Genomic DNA, 18,924 nt, shown 5'->3' with positions numbered 1-18,924 from the left:
ATTGGTTAATTTCTCTCTCATCTGATTGGTTAACTTCTCTCTCATCTGATTGGTTAACTTCTCTCTCATCTGATTGGTTAATTTTGGTTAATTCTCAAAACCTCATCTTGGCAAAAAAACTTTACTGCCTATGTATGCGTGGTGGCCAGCAGAAGCCAGCGCCACCCTGCAACGGCACATGTGGCTTCCCACAATCACCTAATAAAATTTTCAGAAAAAAGGAAACAGGCTTGTTTTCTGGCTTCTGTGGTAGTCTATATACATTATCTATTGTCACCTTTCTCCAAAAGACATGAAAAGGTGTCTGTTCACATTAGATAGGAAACCAGGGACAAACCAAAGTGACAATTCTGTGGAAGGCAAATTTGCTGAGCAGAGTTTATTAAGGTTAAGAATGAGTTTATTAAGGTCACTTAGCAAGTATGGATAAGGGGTTACTTGCAGGAGTAATATGGATGACTCATTCCTGAGCCCCCAACCCCCTAAGGGTGACAATTCATGAAGGCTGCACCCTTGGAGATTCCTGCACAACTTGGAGACAGCTCAGCCATCAGTAGTCTTCTGTGTAGAACTTAACTGTCTGTATACTTGTGAACCTCGTAAGCTTCAGCTCTGCTGATCTTTGCTTTGTTTACTAGTAAGGAATCTTTCAGTTATAAGAAAATTGCTGATCAACACTATCCCCATACATGTATACTCTACTTATTAATATATATTTCTATTACTGAAGTTGATATTATCAGGGTATTTTCACTACTCTAAAGTTTAAATGTTCTAAATACTCTATTTAATGTTCCTTTGTTGACTGGCATCTGCAATGATTTAAAAAATACAGTAACAAAAACTTGATATCGTTTTAGTATATTTTCTATTGCTAAAATAGAATACCACAGACAAGTAGTTCATAAGGATAAAAGTTTTTTATAGTTCTAGAAGCTAGCAGTTACAAGGCTATGTGCTCCAGCATCTGCTTAGGGCCTATTACTGAATCAAAACATGGTAGAGAGCATGTGGCAAGAGCAAGGGAACATGGATACCAGAGTCATATTTACATTCATAGTCTGTCTGTCTGTCTCTGTCTTTTTCCCTCCCTTCCTCCCTCTCTTCCTTTCTCCCTCCCTTCCTCTCTCTGTAACACTACTAATGCTATCATGGTTGCCCTAACCTTGTGATGTTACATAACCCTTGGTATCTTGGAAAGGTTCCAGTTCCAAACACCATCAGAATAAGTTTTTCAGAACACAAAACTTATTTTATAGGCATAATCAAATTATAGCAGTTTTAAATATCCAGTACATTTTATTATATTGTATTATAGGTATGTATACATATTACTCTTATTTTGTGTTACTCTTGTGAGATATGATATGTTACTCTTGTTAAATATGATATTATATGTATTAGAGATTTTGATAATTGCTTTGCTTGTTGTAATGCATTTGATTTGCTACACTTCATGGTATCTGCCATTTTTATTTTATAGATAAAGGAACTAAGATTGAGAGAGCACATGACTTGGCCAAGTTATGTTGCTAGTATGTGATGCCTGGCTAGTCTTATTGATCAGAACCAGCCTGTACTATGGTAGACATAAAAACTGTATTATATCTGGGATATAGTAATGTCATAGACACTATAAAAAAACACAAGACAACAAAACTACAAATGTTCATCAATGTGTATACTACTTACCTGTTGCTGTGATAAAACACTATGACTCAAAAAAGCAACTTATGGAAGAAAGAGTTTATTTTGGCTAATAGTTACAGAGGTATAACATGGTAGGGAGGCATGCAACAAGAAGCAGGCATTGGGGCTGAGAGATCACATCTTGAGAGGCAAGCAGGAACAGAAAACAAACTAACTGGACATGGTACAAGGTTTTTGACTCTCAAAGCCCTTCTCCAGTGACATCCTTCCTCCAGCAAGGCCACACTTGTTAACCCTCTTCAGACAGCACAACCAACTGGTTGTGTGGTGATTTCAAACCAGTAGAAATTATGTTTATCTCCCGTCACTATGTAGACCAGGCTGGTCTTAAGCTCATGGAGATCCCCCTACTTCTTTCTTCGAATGCTGGGGTTAAAGAATGCACCCTAATAAGCACCTAGCCTTATAACACTTAGGTAAATATAGAGGCATAGCAAGCTGTTATCGAGGTTATAGCTGGGAAAATTTATGATGAACAATTTTCCTCAAATGTTCAAATTTATTAAAGCAATATGGATAAATTGTATTCAAGATAGGAACAAAGTCTAAACATTTAGTAGAAACAAATATGAGACTATCAAAAGCTGGGTTTTGTTGTTGTTTTTTTGGTTTTCTGTGTGCCATCCTGTGTTTATAAAAAGAGTATATATGCATTCATTACTTTCATTCCAGTATCTAACTTAAAATTGGAGCTAGAGTCTAGTCACCCATGTTTTTCATGATAAAATGTCCTTATGTCATCAGTATGAACTGGGTCTTGCTAGTCAAAGGATTCAGTTAAGGACTGAAAAGCTCAATAACAATTTAGCATTTGAGAGGGAAAAGAAAAAAAAAAAAACCCAACACAGACAAGCAGTAAATCTCAGCAATTTCTGAAGGAGGGAGATAGAGAGGGGGAAGAGGGAAAGCCAGGCTGCTTGGGTTATGATCTGAAAGCTAGCACGTTCAGCAATGCAGGTTGGCAAACAGCTGCCTGGCAGAAAGGGAGAGACTACAGAGACAGTGGACAAATCCTAAAGAGTTAGTGTCAGTACATCTAGGGGTTGCCCACTATTTGAGAGAAAAAGAGATAGAATAGGGAACAGGTTCGAGTTTTTTCCTCTCTCTTTGTCATTTTTTTCAAGTAAATCAAATTTCCTTTGGCATGGACTCGTGGTCAGGTGAATGACAGGCTTAGCTGGATTACCTCTTAGAGAAGCAGACGATGCTATATAATGTTCTAATCTTTAGAACAGATCAGAATGCCATGGTCTCCACCTAGGGCCAGAGGGATTTTGTTCTTTTGACTAGGAGGCCAAGAGTGACCAAGCTGGTATGTTTACCTTTTTAGAGTTCCAGGGAAGCAGGTAGTACAACCCAAAACCGACTTTGAGGGAAGAGCCCATCTTCAATGGACTCCGACTTAACAGCATAAGACTGGAAAGATAGATCATCTAGGTCTTAACTTAGGAGTTTGAATTTTACAGAGCAGTATGTATAGAGATTAAAGCAAAGCTATATTTTTGTGAATCTTAAATGTTTTAAGATAAATAAGGGAAGGTAATGTGTGAAAGCCTACATAGAAAAGGATGCCATTGTTGAGTAGCTAGAAAATGAATGACTAAAGGCCCTACAGACCAGTGACTATGAAAATGGAGTGAGGTGAGAGGAAAGTTACTAGAAATGTTAGCATAATAAAAGTATTTTAACATTTTGTGAATGAGGAGAAAATGCCCCAACTAATTCCTTGAAGTTACATCAGGTTTTAATCTGGATATCTGGAGTTATGCTGTTACTAAACAGTAAAAGAAACAGCTAGGATATCTAATGAGCAGCAGGATTTGCTGGCTCAACTAGTTAATATGTTTCTGTTTCAACTATTAGTATATAAAAAAAAAAGGACAAGCAAATTGTTGATCATCTAGCTCTAATGTATCATGTAGCTATAGTATAATATACATATTTATTCATTTGAAGATATATTTTCTGGTGTGAGAAGAACGAATTTTAAAGTAGCTGATGAGTTTATTGAGATACAGAGTGTGCTGCTTTTCTTTCAGTAGTGCTTCAGTTGAAAATCCTAGTAGAGGCTCTATGGGAGTTAACACATGCCTATTAAAATTTGCTGCATTTTCCTTTTGTTGTTGCCTTTACCCTTTGTGGTAAGAAGGGTCAAACCGAGAGCCTGCATTCATTGAGTTCTTCTACTAAGTTAATCATTGTTCACTATGATCACTTTTCCAATTTAAAATATCCTTTTAGGTTTTAATTTAAATAGCCCTAGTATAGATGTTTAAATGTATCAAATTTAATCTACTGATTAATAATGTGTCAATTTGTTCAATTGATTTGTCTCCTTTTACCAGAGATTTTAGATCATGGTTGGGTGGTTTGTATTGCTTTGGGCATGAGCTGAATCAAGATTGGTAGAAAAGAGCTGCTCAATTCGTGATAGCCAGGAAGCAGAATAGGTGGGAGGAGTCAGTGGCCAGATACAATCACTAATATGTCTCCATCTAGGCCTCACCGCTGACAAATGTGACCACCTCCAATAATGCTATTAGACTATGAAACTATTTGTCGATTAATCCACTTTTTAGGTCAAAACATCCATGATTTTAACACGGGATTTTGGAGACAGTTTATATACAAATCATAACATATAAAAAATGAAGTAAATTTGTTTTCAGCTTTATGACTCATTATTATCAATTATTTGAATACACAGTGTTTATTTATTGCCTCTATGTGTACATGCATGTGGGGGCCAGAGGTCAACTTCAGATGTCTTTCTCAATCTCTCTTCACCTTAATTTTTTTAAGGACAGGGTCCCTCTATTTAGCTCTGGCTGTCTTAGAACTCTCTCTGTAGACCCGACTGGCTTCAGAACTCAGAGATCTGCCTGCCTCTGCATCATTAAGTCATGCACCATTATGCACAGTTCTTAATAGGCTGGCTGGGTAAAGAGCTCTGGAAATTCATTTGTCATGCACTAGGCCAACATACTTACGCTCCCGTGTCTAGCTTTCATGTGTTAGGGATCCGAACTCAGTCCTCAAGCTTGTGTAGCAGGCTTTCTGCTGACTGAGTTCTCTCTCCTCTAGAGCTTGCATTTCTAGAGCTTACTAGAAAGCCCCATCAAGTGGTTCGTACTGGTTTTTTGGGGGGCAGGGTGGGGGCAGAGAGTTCTTATCTCTAAACATTTTTGTTTGTTTGTTTTGTTTTTCGAGACAGGGTTTCTCTGTATAGCGCTGGCTGTCCTGGAACTCACTTTGTAGACCAGGCTGGCCTGGAACTCAGAAATCCACCTGCCTCTGCCTCCCAAGTGCTGGGATTAAAGGCCTGTGCCACCACCGCCCGGCATCTCTAAACATTTTTACATCCTGAAAGTAGTTTGCATTTTTCCTTTTAAAATTTTATGAAATCAGTGGTTTGCAACCACAGGTACCATGAGGTCTTAATCGATGGTTCTTGGTTACTTAGAAGTAGGGCATACTACTTCTACTACATATCTCTACTGCTAATATGTATTTCTTCTGTGGGTTTCTGGTACTTTTTGCTAGAGTAAGCATGGAGTCTGTGTAGTAGCACAGCATGTTCTGTCTGAAGAACCCCAACTGCAGCTGTTGTCCTCTAGCCTTCACAGTCCAGTGTTATGTTCTTGCTTTTTATTTTCAATCTTGTGCTAAGACACTTTTCACACTGTTATCTGGGCTGTTGCTGCTCTTCTGACATTTTAAACTTACTGAATTAAATCATAAAAGCACCTTTATGTTTCCATGTTTACAACATTTACATAACAACCAAGAAATGAAGTTCGTTTAGATGTTTTTGAAAAAAAATACATCTTTTGGAATCTAGTGAAAGCTTCTTTAACAAACAAACAAACAAACAAACAAACAAACAAATAGATTTGCCTTAAAATTGAGTCTGTTTGTGAGCAGATGGTGCAAGTACTGGTAGAAGCCAAAGGAAGATATCCAATCTCCTGGCGATGGAGTTACCGATTGTGAGCTACCTAATGTGGGTTCTGGGAACTGAAGTTGGGTTCTTGCAAGAACAGTATGCTGAGCTATCTCTTCAGCTGAAGAGTACCTCATCTGGTTTATATTCCTTTCAGTCTTTTTGCTTTGCTTTTAATCCTCCTCTGTCCTAGATAGTTTCACTTTGTGGGCACGGTAAACATCCTGTTTTGTCACATTTCTGTGAGCAGTAGTAGGGTGTCAGATGCTTTACTATCAATAATCATAACTGAGGTTGGGTTTGTTTACTTTTTAGATTACTTGTGGACTGGCCCTCCTGCCTTCCTTTTCCTTTCTCTTTGCTTTTTGCTGTCATTATCTCACACCTCTGTGATGCCAAGAGACTAAAATGTCAAGGACTTTGAATCAAGATGTTGTTAGTATCAAACAAACTTTCCCACTCGTCTCTTCCTCAGTTAGGGAAAAGTTATTGGCCAAAAGCAGACCCTCTACTTTCTCTTCAGTATTGCTTTTCTTCTCCCTAGGCCTTTCATTTATGGCACTATACTGATCAGATAATTGCAATTTATATTAATTATGTACTCAAGATGTACCTGAAATACTTCAGATAATTTAATATAATCTCTTTTTTGCTACCTGTTAGATGTGTACAACTTTTTTGCTACTTTGTATAAATTTCTCAGTGTTCAAGGTGAGGTTTCCTACCTTCTTTTATTATTTTTCATCAGTTTTTAGAAAACTATCTATCATGGTTGGATTTCTACTCTGGCTCAGTTTTGAGATTTCTGTCCTACAGTTACGTTTTTTCCTCAGTCAGGTACCTTTGAAATCACAAAGATTCTCTTTCTAGTGAGTAGCAATTAGTGCTTTGGTCCTCCCTAATTCTATCTTTGAGAACATTTCTGGTATGATATATACTTGCCCCCACTCCCCCACCCCCAATTTTAAGAGTGTACTTTTTCCTTTAATCCCAGCACTCGGGAGGCAGAGGCAGGCGGATTTCTGAGTTCGAGGCCAGCCTGGTCTACAAAGTGAGTTCCAGGACAGCCAAAGGTTAAAAAAAAAACCCCTTTTCAAAAAACCAAAAAAAAAAAAAAAAAAAAAGAAAAGAGTGTACTTTTTAAGGAAGTTCAAGTTTTTTCATCTTATTTAGCATTCCTTCTTATTTACTTTTTAAAATTCTCTTACTATGAGTAAACATGTTTCATCTCTCTTAAATTTTAATTCAGGGGTGATTCATACCTTTAATCCTAACAGTTAGGAAGCAGAGGCAGACAGATCTCTGAGTTTGAGGCCAGCCTTGTCTACAGAGCGAGTTCCAAGACAGCCAAAGCTACCCAGAGAAACCCTGTCTCAAAAAAAAGCAATCACCAAATAAAATTCAATTTATCTGGGCTGCCCCGAGGAGGAGTGGATCACTACTCAGGTGATTTCCTGTGAACCTTCTCCCCATTTTAACTGATCAAATAAAGACTAGAGCCTGTGATTGGGCAGTGGAAGGGAAAGGTGGGGCCGGAGGTTTTTGAGAGTCGGTGAAGAGTAGGAAATAACAGAGGAAGAAAGACTAGGAGGAATAGGTAGAAGGAAGATGGCCTGGAGAAGCCTCAAGTAGCAAGGGTCTCATAGCTGGGGAATAGATTAGTGTAGTGATGGCTCTGCCCAATCTAGGCATACAGCTTATAAATATTATAACTGAGTTGTGTGTTTTTGAACAGGCTTACTGGGGTTGGAGATTTACCACAATACCTAGTACTGAAAATTAGTATTAATTTAACTTTCATTTTAATTTAATCTTTTTATTGTGCACATATGTGTCCACAATAAAATTCTCTTGTCCAGGCACCAATCTGAGAATTTATGAAGCAAAAGAGTTACTCCTTTAGTTTTGGTAACAAATGGAAATTGACTTCACAATTGATGGAAAGGTCTTACTGTTTACTATTATTTTACTAATAGAAAAGCCAGATTTTTATGCTGACCTCCATGCTACTGTGTAGGTGCCCTGACCTGTGTCAAGGGCAACGAATACAGAAGTTTTGAGGAGGCATATAGAACAAAACTTCTACAATTAACCTTGGCCTAGAGTTGGTAGGCTGTCACTAGTTATTGCATACATCATCCCTTGGACTAAGTGATTTGGATGTGGTATAAAATTTGTCCTTATTATAGTATGTTTTGAGAAGGACTGAGTTTATATTTTATGAATGAGAATGTAGGAAAAAAGACAGTCATACCGCCCAGAGTTTAGGAAGAGGACAGAAATGGAGTGAGAGAATTCTGACTGATGTTTTGGCATATACCCTTCTTTTCATTAACCAGTTTAGGCTTTCTAACTCTTTCCTATAGTTTATAGAAAATTCTGGGGCCACAGAAGAGGAAAAGAAGAAAGTCGACCCCTCTTTTATACAAAGTATAGATAAAAAGCAATACCATTCCTATTGTGGAAATGTTAGAAAAAAATAGATTGCATCTGGATAATGTTACCTTTTAAAAATATCAATGCTAAATGGAAAATGCTGTATGCTATTCAAGTGTAAAGTAGCAGAATGCAAGTTAACAGAATGTTTACAATCCAAAATTTCAACCAACCTCAAATCACAAATATCTTAGCTCAAAGAGTTATTTAAAGTGTTTCAATGGAAGTTAGCTCAAACTAAGATTGCTTGTTAGTATGGAGATAATGTTTTGAGGTCTATTTTTGATTTTACTTTCTCTAAAAATTTATTTTTTGAAAAGTTCATATATTTATACAATATGATTATATATATGACTACCACTATCTCTTTACAACTCCTTCTAGTGCCTCCCATCCAGTCTTACTCCCACTTCATGTTTTTCTTTTAAAATTTTTATTAATGACTCCCTGAGTCCAATTAATTAGTGTTACATATATGCATGATGCGGGACCATTACTAGGGCATGGGCATTCTTGTAGCACCATAGTATTCAAAGGAGGGAGACTCTCCTCATCAGGTGCCAACAGGTCTTCCAATAGGTGTGGGAGTCTCTCTCTAGCCATGCTGGATCTTGTGTAGGTCTTGTAAAGGAAACCATAGCTGCTGATCCATGTCATAACCAGAGGCCAACAGTTTACTGTTCTCCTTCCCATATGCTGGCTCTCACATTCTTTCTGCTCCCTCTTCCATGTCCTGAGTGTTGGATTGGGGAGGTAGCTGAGCACTCAGCCATTTTGTTCTGATTTGTAGATATAAACATATTTAGAAAGCAGTTTGACAGCATGGCTATTTAGAAAATAAGAATTTCCCCCTCTAAGTCCTATGTTCTTCCTAGCCACGGCCTTTTAACCAGGTTCACAGTAGCAGGCATGAAATCCCTCTTGTGAAACAGTTCTAATATCTAATCAGTATGTCTTAGTCAGGGATTCTATTCCTGCACAAACATCATGACCAAGAAACAAGTTGGGGAGGAAAGGGTTTATTCAGCTTACATTTCCACATTGCTGTTCATCACTGAAAGAAGTCAGGACTGGAACTCAAGCAGGTCAGGAAGCAGGAGCTGATGCAGAGGCCATGGAGGAATGTTCTTTACTGGCTTGCTTCCCCTGGCTTGCTCAGCCTGCTCTCTTATAGAACCAAGACTACTAGCCCAGAGATGGTCCTACCCACAAGGGGCCTTTCCCCCTTGATCACTAATTGAGAAAATGCCTTACAGCTGGATCTCATGGAGGCACTTCCCCAACTGAAACTCCTTTCTCTATGATAACTCCAGCTTGTGTCAAGTTGACACACAAAACCAGCCAGTACACAAATTTATTATTTCATGATTCACCAAAGTCCTTTTGTTTCATGTGTGAAGCTAGTTTTGATATCTTTCCTTTTGAATGGAATACATTCCTATAATATGATTTTGCTTAATTTTTCTTCTTTCTTTTGAAAACTTACTATCTTTTGTTAAGTCAGTGAATATAGTGAATATATGCAGGAGATATTTGGGTAGAACAAATACAACTGCTTTATTACAAATATCTCATCTAACAAGGTAAATTTTTTTTTTTCCAAGTTAGCAACTGTTAGTATCTAAAAGAACCAAACCTTACAAACCAAAGTTGGGAGAAGTCTGTAATAATTTAAAAAATTTCAGTCACATTTGGATGGACTTTGGGGGACACTTTGTAAACAATCAAATTTATACAAACTAGAACTGAAGAATTGCTGTAAACCTTGATAGATATGCGCAAGTATTGTGTTTTCCAAATAGGTGGGTTATGGGAACCGTTGAGCATGGCAAATAGTGAGTAAATTTGCTGAAGTGTTTACTGATTAAATGGTTGACAGTGGGAAGAGAAGGGCATCTTTGTCTCTTTGCCACCAAAGAATTTAAGTTATTTCTACTTAAAAAAATGGTATTATTGGCAATAGTTATGAGATACGTGGCAGACTCAACATATGTAAATTTCAATATGTTTTTCTTTTTCTAAACATTTCTTAGATAGTAAAATAGGGGAGCCTTAATACTACTAGCTGGTTTAATAGCCTTGCCAAAAAGATATTGACTAGTGATTTTTAATATGTGACTAGGGGATATGAACACATTCCATTACATGTCTGTGTTATTTTTTGGTTACAACCTTGATGATGACATGAAAAAAAAATCTTGCGTATTTTCAGGTAACATGAACTGGTAGTAAATGCTAATCAACTAGCTGTGCAAACCTGATGGTTTGGGCTGGTACTGTGAATGGGCAGAGTGAAAGCTATGACATTAGCAAAAGAGATACAACATTTTTGTTGACTGAAAAGCCCAAATCCATACTATCCTCAGAGCAAAGAGATGTGAAAATGATTGTGACTTGAGTTAGCTTATAGTCTTACGATTCATTTTGGATCATGTACAGGAAGAATATGTATTGTAGTTTGGGCTGAGTTCAGGGTATGCTCTTGAGAGAGCAATGGTCTAGAGAACATTGGGAAAATAGTTAAAAGATATCAGGTGTCAAATTCAGACAAGAGACTGCATTTGACAGACTGTGGCATTGTTTATATGGTTTTAGGTCACCAAACTAAGACTTGTGGGTAGGTAACTTTTTGTTTCATAATGAATAATATTCTAACAAATGAGTTTGTAAAGTAAATCATCTCTATTTAATTTTGCTTGTTTATTTTGCTGCTCCCAGAAATTAAATTTGAAGCTTTATACATCTTGGACTAGATTTCTGCACCTGAGCTATGTACCCCAGCAAGAAAGTAGCCTTTAGATGTGGTGAATTAGCTATCAATAGCTGCACATACAATAGATAATATTCAAGATGACATGGATGGGAAGGTGCAGAGGCATTTATACCAGCTTCTGTTCTGGAAAAGTTTACACTTACCACACTGAGAGCTCTTGAAAGTCCTTCATGTTATATAAATATCAACCTAAGGAGCAATGAGTTTCGAGGAACTTGCTTTATTAAGCATCCAAAAATGTTGAGGTTTAAGTTGTTTGCAGATTCCAAATGGCTTTTACCTTTCTAGAATCTACTTTTAAATTATTTTGGTGTTTTAAACAATGTAACTTTAAATTTTTCTTACAAAATTAGGACACTTTTCCTTACCTCTCCTTCAGGTGCATCCATGTAGAATTAATGTTTTTGTATATCCGTTAAGTTTTATCTGCATTTTAAATTTAAATTGGCAACATTTTTCATAGTAATGTGCTTTTTTTGTTTGTTTTGTTTTGTTTTTGGTTTTTGGTTTTTGAGACAGGGTTTCTCTGTATAGCCCTGGCTGTCCTGGAACTCACTTTGTAGACCAGGCTGGCCTGGAACTCAGAAATCCACCTGCCTCTGCCTCCCAAGTGCTGGGATTAAAGGCCTGTGCCACCACTGCCCGGCAGTAATTTGCTTTTAAACTCTCTTCTTCAGGTGGTTGAAGATTACGCTGGACGTTGGCAGGTCCCATTGCCACAGCTTCAGGTTCTTCAGACTGCACTGTGCTGTTTCACGTCAGCCAGCGCGTCGTTCCCAGACGAGTGTGAGCACGTACAGTATGTTTTGAGTAGTCTTGCTGTGTAAGTACTCTTTAGTTCTTATCAACACATTGTGTGCTTTGATATATTGGCTGTAGGCATTTCTTCTGAGGAAGAACCCTTTCCTAATGTCGTCCCTCAAAAACAAACTGCCATTTCTCCAAGTGGTCTTGGCAAATTCAAATGATACGTCTCAGAATATGGTAATTGAGGCCATGATAGTTAGCAGAGATGGACCTTAAAGCCTTCCAGAAGGAGGTGAGGAGACTCCCAGTTTAATAAAAATGCTTGTAGATAACATTGAATGAAAATTATAAACTGGGCATTTGTATTTTTCCTTCTTGTTCTCCTAGGAGTCCATTAAAATAATAGTAAAAAAGTAAAAGAAATACAGAGAAAAGAAAATAGGTAAGGATCAACAGCGATAAAAAGACAGCCAGAAAGGATATAGAATATGCACAAGCAAGTTCAAACCTATCTATTGTTTGCATTTGGCCTCATTTTACATTCTCAGCATAACACTGGGTTGTGAAATTATCCACTGCCAAATTTAACGAAAGTACCAGGTTAAGTCTCTAAGATTAATATATCAAGTTCTTACTGATTTAGGTGTGCATATACTTAGTTATAAAGTGGGTTTGAAAACAGTGTACTGAGCCGGATGTGGTGGCACACGCCTTTAATCCCAGCACTTGGGAGGCAGAGGCAGGTGGATTTCTGAGTTCGAGGCCAGCCTAGTCTACAGAGTGAGTTCCAGGACAGCCAGGGCTACACAGAGGAACCCTGTCTTGAAAAACCACCCCCCCGCAAAAAAAAATAAAAAAAAAAAAAACAAAACCAAAAAACCCAAACCCACCAAAACCAAACCAAACCAGTGTATTGTGTACTAAGTAAACCAAGTAAAAGGAAGCCTGTGTTCCTTGCCTGCCCACAAGTAGGCACAGACTGTGAGCATGCAAGGTGTGAATTGTCCATAGGAGCTGCCCTTATTTGGGAGCATATGGGTGAAAGAGTTACTTGTAGATTTGGTTTTTTTGTCAGGCCATTCAGCAGGCTTAAGGGTCCTGGTTTGTTTCCTACTTCTAAAGAAATTAAATGATGTTAGTGTAGTGACCTTTGCATTCTCTTATTGAAAGATTGCTCCTGGAATAGCTAGCTGTTAACTTAATTACTCTAAAAAGTTCATAAATCAAAAAAAAAACAAACCATGCTCATAGGATTCTCAGTTTTCTACGTGTAGTCTTATTTTTAAATTACTAATGGTTATTAAAGAATCATATAGACATTTCAAGATTGCCTTCAGTGTGAAAGAATACAATGGAAAAAAAACTGAAAAAAAAAAGTAACAGAAGAATGGTGTTAATGTGAGAAACCAAAACATTAAAACCTTAAATTGTATTACATTTTCAAGAGAGAGTTGAGAAAACAGGTGTAACATTCAAACCACATGATGGTTTATTAAAGGAAATATAAGATACCAAAGGTAAGGTTAAGATTGAGAAGTATGGTTAAGGGACTGAAGAGATGGCTCAGTGGTTAAGAGCACTGGCTGTTCTTCCAGAAGACCCAGGTTCAATTCCTAACATCCTCATGATGGCTTACAACTGTCTGTAACTAATTCCAGGGGATCTGACACTCTGACACCAATGCAGATAAAAAACTAAAATTAAATAAAATTTTAAAAAGTATCCTTAAAATGTAAAGCTAGAAAGCTAGACCTATAAAGGCAAAGAAATTAACTAGGAAGTAAAACAAATCAAAACAAAGTTGAGTGCCTATAAAGCTGTCCATGGTGGCATATACCTGTAATCCTACTACTTAGCAGCCTGACCCTGAAGAAACATAAATTTGAAGCCATCCTGGACTACATAGCAGGAACCTCTCCTGAAGAAAATGAAAGGCAGACATGCATGTAACATACAGAGAGGTTGTACTTATGTATTTAGGAACATATGTATATACTACTATACAGGTGCATATATAAATATATATGTAACAATTAATGAAAAAAAGAGACTGTGATCTAGAATGAGCAAGGAAGGGTATGTGGGAGTGAAATTATAACTTCAAAATATAAAAATAGTATCAAAAGAAATGCAAAGAAAAAAGGACATTGTGTTCTTTAAACGTTAGCTATATATGCTCAAAAGTGGGAGAAAGAAATATAAGATATTATGTTTTTAAATGTAAAAAGGGAATCTTAAAATTTTCATTTTTTAAAAAATATTTTGTGATGCTTAATGGAATGAAACTATATTTTGACTCTGCTTATAACTACAAAAATTCTTACTCAAACTAGTTAAGTAAAAATAAAGTAAGAGAATAGCATTTGTGTGTGTATGGATGTGGATTTATTAGGTATCTCAACCATAAGAAAGCAAACACTGGAACTGGAACTAGTTCCGGGATCTTCTAAATCCAATACAGTGAGTTGGCTTTTTCTTTTCTAGCCTTAATCTTTTGTTTTAATTCTTCTAGAGTTTCAAAGAGTACTAGATTAAGCACAGCTCATTAACTTAACCAGCTCCCTCCCTACCAAAAAACGTATGTTTGGCAGATGTCAAGCCCAGTTTGGATATGTGTCCTACTTAGGTTAATCACTATGGTGACGAAAAGGTGGTTAAACTTTTGGCTTATTTAAGTGATAGTCCCATGTCATCCCATTGAACCATAAAAATCCTGAAGAGATAAGCACTTCTCTCAAGAAATGTGTCAGGTAGTTGCAGATGGGTCTGGCTAGGTAGGAAAAAATTGATGCCCACAATCAATCAGTCAGTCAATCAAACAATGTTTTTATATTTTGAAGCCTTGTGAAACATTTTCAGTATTCTCTACTGATATTTGAAGAAAATAAAAGTTACCTCTGTATGTATGTATGTATGTATGTATGTATTTAAAACTTCAGATTTTATTCCCCTCCCAGTCCACCCTCCAACTGTTCCACATCCCACACCTCCTCCCCACCCCCTGTCTCCACAAGGATGTCCCCATCCCCACCCCACCTGACCTCTAAACTCCCTTGGGCCTCCAGTCTCTTGAGGGTTAGATGCATCATCTCTGAATGAACACGATATGGCAGTTCTCTACTGTATGTGTGTTGAGCCCTCATATCAGCTGGTGTATGCTGCCTGGTTGGTGGTCCAGTGTCTGAGAGACTTCAGGGGTCCATGTTAATTGAGACTGCAGAGTTACCCTACTCCTCAGCTTCTTCCAGCTTTTCCCTAATTAACCACAGAGGTCAGCAGTTTCTGTCCATTGGTTGGGTGCAAATATCTGCATCTGACTCTTTCAGTTGCTTGTTGGGTATTTCAGAGAGCAGTCATGATAGGCCCCTTTTTGTGAGTGCCCTATAACCTCAGTAATAGGGCCTTGGGGCCTCCTCTTGAGCTGGATCCCACTTTGGGCCTGTTCCTGGACTTCCTTTTCCTCAGGATCCTCTCCATTTCCATTCCTGCAGTTCTTTCAGACAGGAACAATTATGGGTCAGAGAATGAGGACATACTTAGTTGTGCAGGCAAATGGAGAGAACTAGAAAATATCCTGAGAGAGGTAACTCAATCCCAAGAAGACACATGGTATGTACTCACTAATAAGTGGATATCAAAAAAAAAGTACAGAATACCCAAGATACAGTCCACAGAACTCAAAAAGGTCAACAAGCTGAAGCGCTGAAGGGCCCAAGTGAGTATGCCTCAGTCCCACTTGGGAGGGAGAAGAAAGCAACCACAAGTGGGGAGGGAAGGATCTGGGAAGGAAAGGGATTGGGGGGAGAGGGGAACATGATGAGTTATTGGGTGGGGAAAAGGACTTAAGCCTTGAGGGTCAGCCGAAAGATTGGAAACAGGCAACCTAGGGAAGTAGGAGGTTGGAGGAACCCTCCAGAATGTACCAGAGACCTGGGAGGTGAGACTCTCAGGACTGAAAGGGAGGGACCTTAGATGAAATGCCCTACATTGTTGGGGAGAGGGAAAAGTTTTAAATAACTTTAAGTATAAATATTAACTATATTATATTAAGTATAATTACTTTTAAGTATAAATATTATTTTTTGCAAAGTGCTATTATCCTCCCCCTACTGTTTTAAAAGCTTTGAAAGTATACTACATCATCATCATTATCACCATTATTAATTAATTAATTAATTAATTTTGAGACAGAGGCTTTTTATGAAGTCCCTGCTGTTTTAGAACTCACTGTATAGACCAGGTTGGCCTTGAATCCTGCCTCTGCCTCCCAAGTTCTGGGATTTTATTTTTGAGATTATAATATAGTTACATCACTTCCCCCTTCCCTTTCCTTCCTCCAAAGCCTCCCATATGCCTATTCTTAACCTTCAAATTCATGGCCTTTCTTTTCATTAATTATTGTTCTATATGTGACTTAGGGTCTCCATTGTGAATGGACAATATGACCAAGGTAACTCTTATGAAGGGACACATTTAATTGGGGCTGGCTTACAATTTCAGAGGTTCAGTTCATTGTCATCAATCATGGAGGGAAGCATGGCAGCATCTAGGCAGACATGATACTGGAAGAACTGAGAGTTCTACATCTTGATCACCAAAGGCAGCCAGAAGAGTGATTTATTCACTCTGAGAAAAGTTTGAGTACTAGGAACCCTCAACGCTCGCCTACACAGTGAACACTTCCTCCAACAAGGTCACACTGCCTAATAGTAGCACTTCCATGGGCCTGGAATATTGAAACTACCACTATGTATATACCTATGTATTACTAAATACATCTTTATAAGATACTTTTCTGTATGTTTTCAGTGATGACCATTTAGTATTGGATAAGCAATTGATGTGCTCTTCCCTGGGCAAGACTATTTCCTTCCCATTCTCAGCATTTCTTAGTTGCCTGAAGTTCTGGCCAGCTTATGGATTTGCGAGCTAGAAGGATTGTCATAGTGAGATCTGGTGATACTGAAAAGTATAAGGTTAATTTCAAACATGCAAAATCAATCATTTAAAGACGTTTATACAATTATATGAAGAAATTAAAAACAAAAACTTACAGAATCACATCAGTAGGATAGCTGAATAAGATTTTAAGAATTGCAGGTCAGGTAACCAATGGAGATTTGCATAAGTCTTACTCAAAATGATTGCAATGAATTCACAAACCATCCTGTTATTATTTTCCTGGTTGCCACATACTTAGAATTTTCCAGAATTTCCATATTGTTTCTCTGATATTTGGACTGAGAGCTAATTTGTTTGTAAATGCCAAACTGAAGCCACTGGGGTTTCCACTACCAGAGAAAAGAGTGAAGCAAAACCAGTATTTTGAACTGTATAGATTATAGGAACTGTAGAGATAGTGTCACCCGCATGGACTTGAATTACACAGGTTGGTGGTTGCTCTCACATCATTTCCTTTTAACTCTCATATTTATCATGTTCAGAAATTAGGAGTGTTTGGGAGAATGAGAGTTGACTATCCTAAACTTATTCAAATACTGAATACGATTGCAGTCCCTTCTTGAGCATATTGATGCATCTCTTCCTATATGCTATTGATCTGTTGAGCAAGCCAAAGTCTATAATGGTACCTGTCCTTAATGACCACCTAGAAGTAATTTGCATTCAGCGGATAAGGCCAGCATTATACCTGTATAGTTTAACCTTTATTGTTCATTCATTCTCCATGCTTTTATTGAAGATTTCATAATCTTCTCTCTGTTCCCCCAAATATCACACTGGTCCTCTATATTGATGATGACATTATGATATTTGGGAAAGTATATGCAAATCACAGATGGGAAAGGAATACAAACAACATTTTTTTAAAAAGTAGTGCTGTTTTTTTAAAAGGAAGTTTTCTTTGTTATTGGAAATTAGTAGAAGAGAGAACTGTATTTTGATACTAGAAGAAAAATAGAGAAAGCAAAATGATCGTTCCATTAATGTGGTAGTAACTTTGTGAGGATAGTATTTTACTTTTTAAAATAACCAGAAAATTCCTCTAGAAGTCCATAAATAAGTTTATTAATTTATTTCCTGTAAAGCTCTGTGCTTTGTTCATAAGGAAAAGTTGGAAACAAGTAAGTCTTAGTCTCAAAAGTCTTGCAGAGTTTAAGAGATACTACATCACCAGTTATATGAGCTTTGTGTTTAAGATTCTTTTTTATATGAATGTAATTATATGTATATATTTCTATATATAAATATGTAAGCTGCTATGTTTTCTGGTAGTAACTTATATATGCCCACATTTATAAAACTTTGAACTTCCTTTACTACAGGAAGACAGGCTATCTCTAGGCTGGGCAATTGAATTATGGCTTTTAAAGGGATTTTTACAGAAAATAAAAATGAATTCTGTTTTTATTTACCTGAATATTTTTCAAATGTTTTGGAAATTTAGAGTCATGTAAAAAATTTTAAATCAGCAACCACAATATGTCTGGCTTTCCCTGGGTTTATCCTCTTTGTAAGCTGTATTTTATAAAAAAAAGAAAAAAGACACACACACACACACACACATATATGTATGTATGTGTATCTATCTATCTATCTATCTATCTATCTATCTATATCTGAATTTAACTATACCTTATATTCATTCCTGGTAGTTAAGGAAACTGAGGATTGAGAAGCTTGGAGACTTGCAAATTTCAGATAGCTTGTCATGACCAGTCTTTTCCTTTTTTCTTATAAATGTATTTAACACTAATTCCTTCCTCTCTTCCCTTTTTTCTTTTTAATTGAAAATATAATCTTTTCTCCTACAATTCTTCCCAACCAATTTCCCTTCCCTCTACACTTTTCCTCAGCCTCAGGTCCTCCTCTCCCCCACCCCAAAAAGAATAGGTCTCCAAGAGACTACAGCCTAACAGGACAAAACAAAATACAACACGATAAGGCTAAAGCTCTCATTATTGGGGATATAAAAGCAACCCAATTGGAGCAGGCAAAAGAGTCAGAGACATGTCTGCTCCCACTGTTAGGAACCACCAAGCTAACAGCAATAGCGTATACTCAGAGGACCTGTTGCAGACCCATGAGGCCAGTGCTTGGCATTTCAGTCCATGTGAGTCTTACTTAGTTGATTTGGTGGGCCATGTTTTCCTGGCATCTTCCATTACTTCTAACTCCTAGTTTTTTCTCCTCTTCTCTGTGGTTCCCAATCTCTTAAGAGGAGGGACCAAATGGAGATCTTCAATTTAGACTCTCTTACAGCCGGGCGTGGTGGCGCACGCCTTTAATCCCAGCACTCGGGAGGCAGAGGCAGGCGGATTTCTGAGTTCGAGGCCAGCCTGGGCTACAAAGTGAG

General features: G+C 37.5%; 1 protein-coding gene across 1 annotated transcript in view; it reads left to right on the top strand.

The window, feature by feature from the left end:
• The window catches only part of Znf654 (zinc finger protein 654), a 64,933-nt gene that overhangs the window by 10,105 nt on the left and 35,904 nt on the right, over positions 1-18,924 (top strand). The window contains exon 2 of the mRNA XM_021184906.2: positions 11,540-11,685. Coding sequence (XP_021040565.1) covers positions 11,540-11,685 — 146 coding nt within the window. The remainder of the gene's footprint in view (positions 1-11,539; positions 11,686-18,924) is intronic.

Source organism: Mus caroli, chromosome 16 (genome assembly GCF_900094665.2).
Source record: "Mus caroli chromosome 16, CAROLI_EIJ_v1.1, whole genome shotgun sequence".
NCBI lineage: Eukaryota > Metazoa > Chordata > Mammalia > Rodentia > Muridae > Mus > Mus caroli.
The sequence above is the reverse complement of the archived record's forward strand: the minus strand, read 5'-3'. Positions and strand labels throughout refer to the sequence as shown.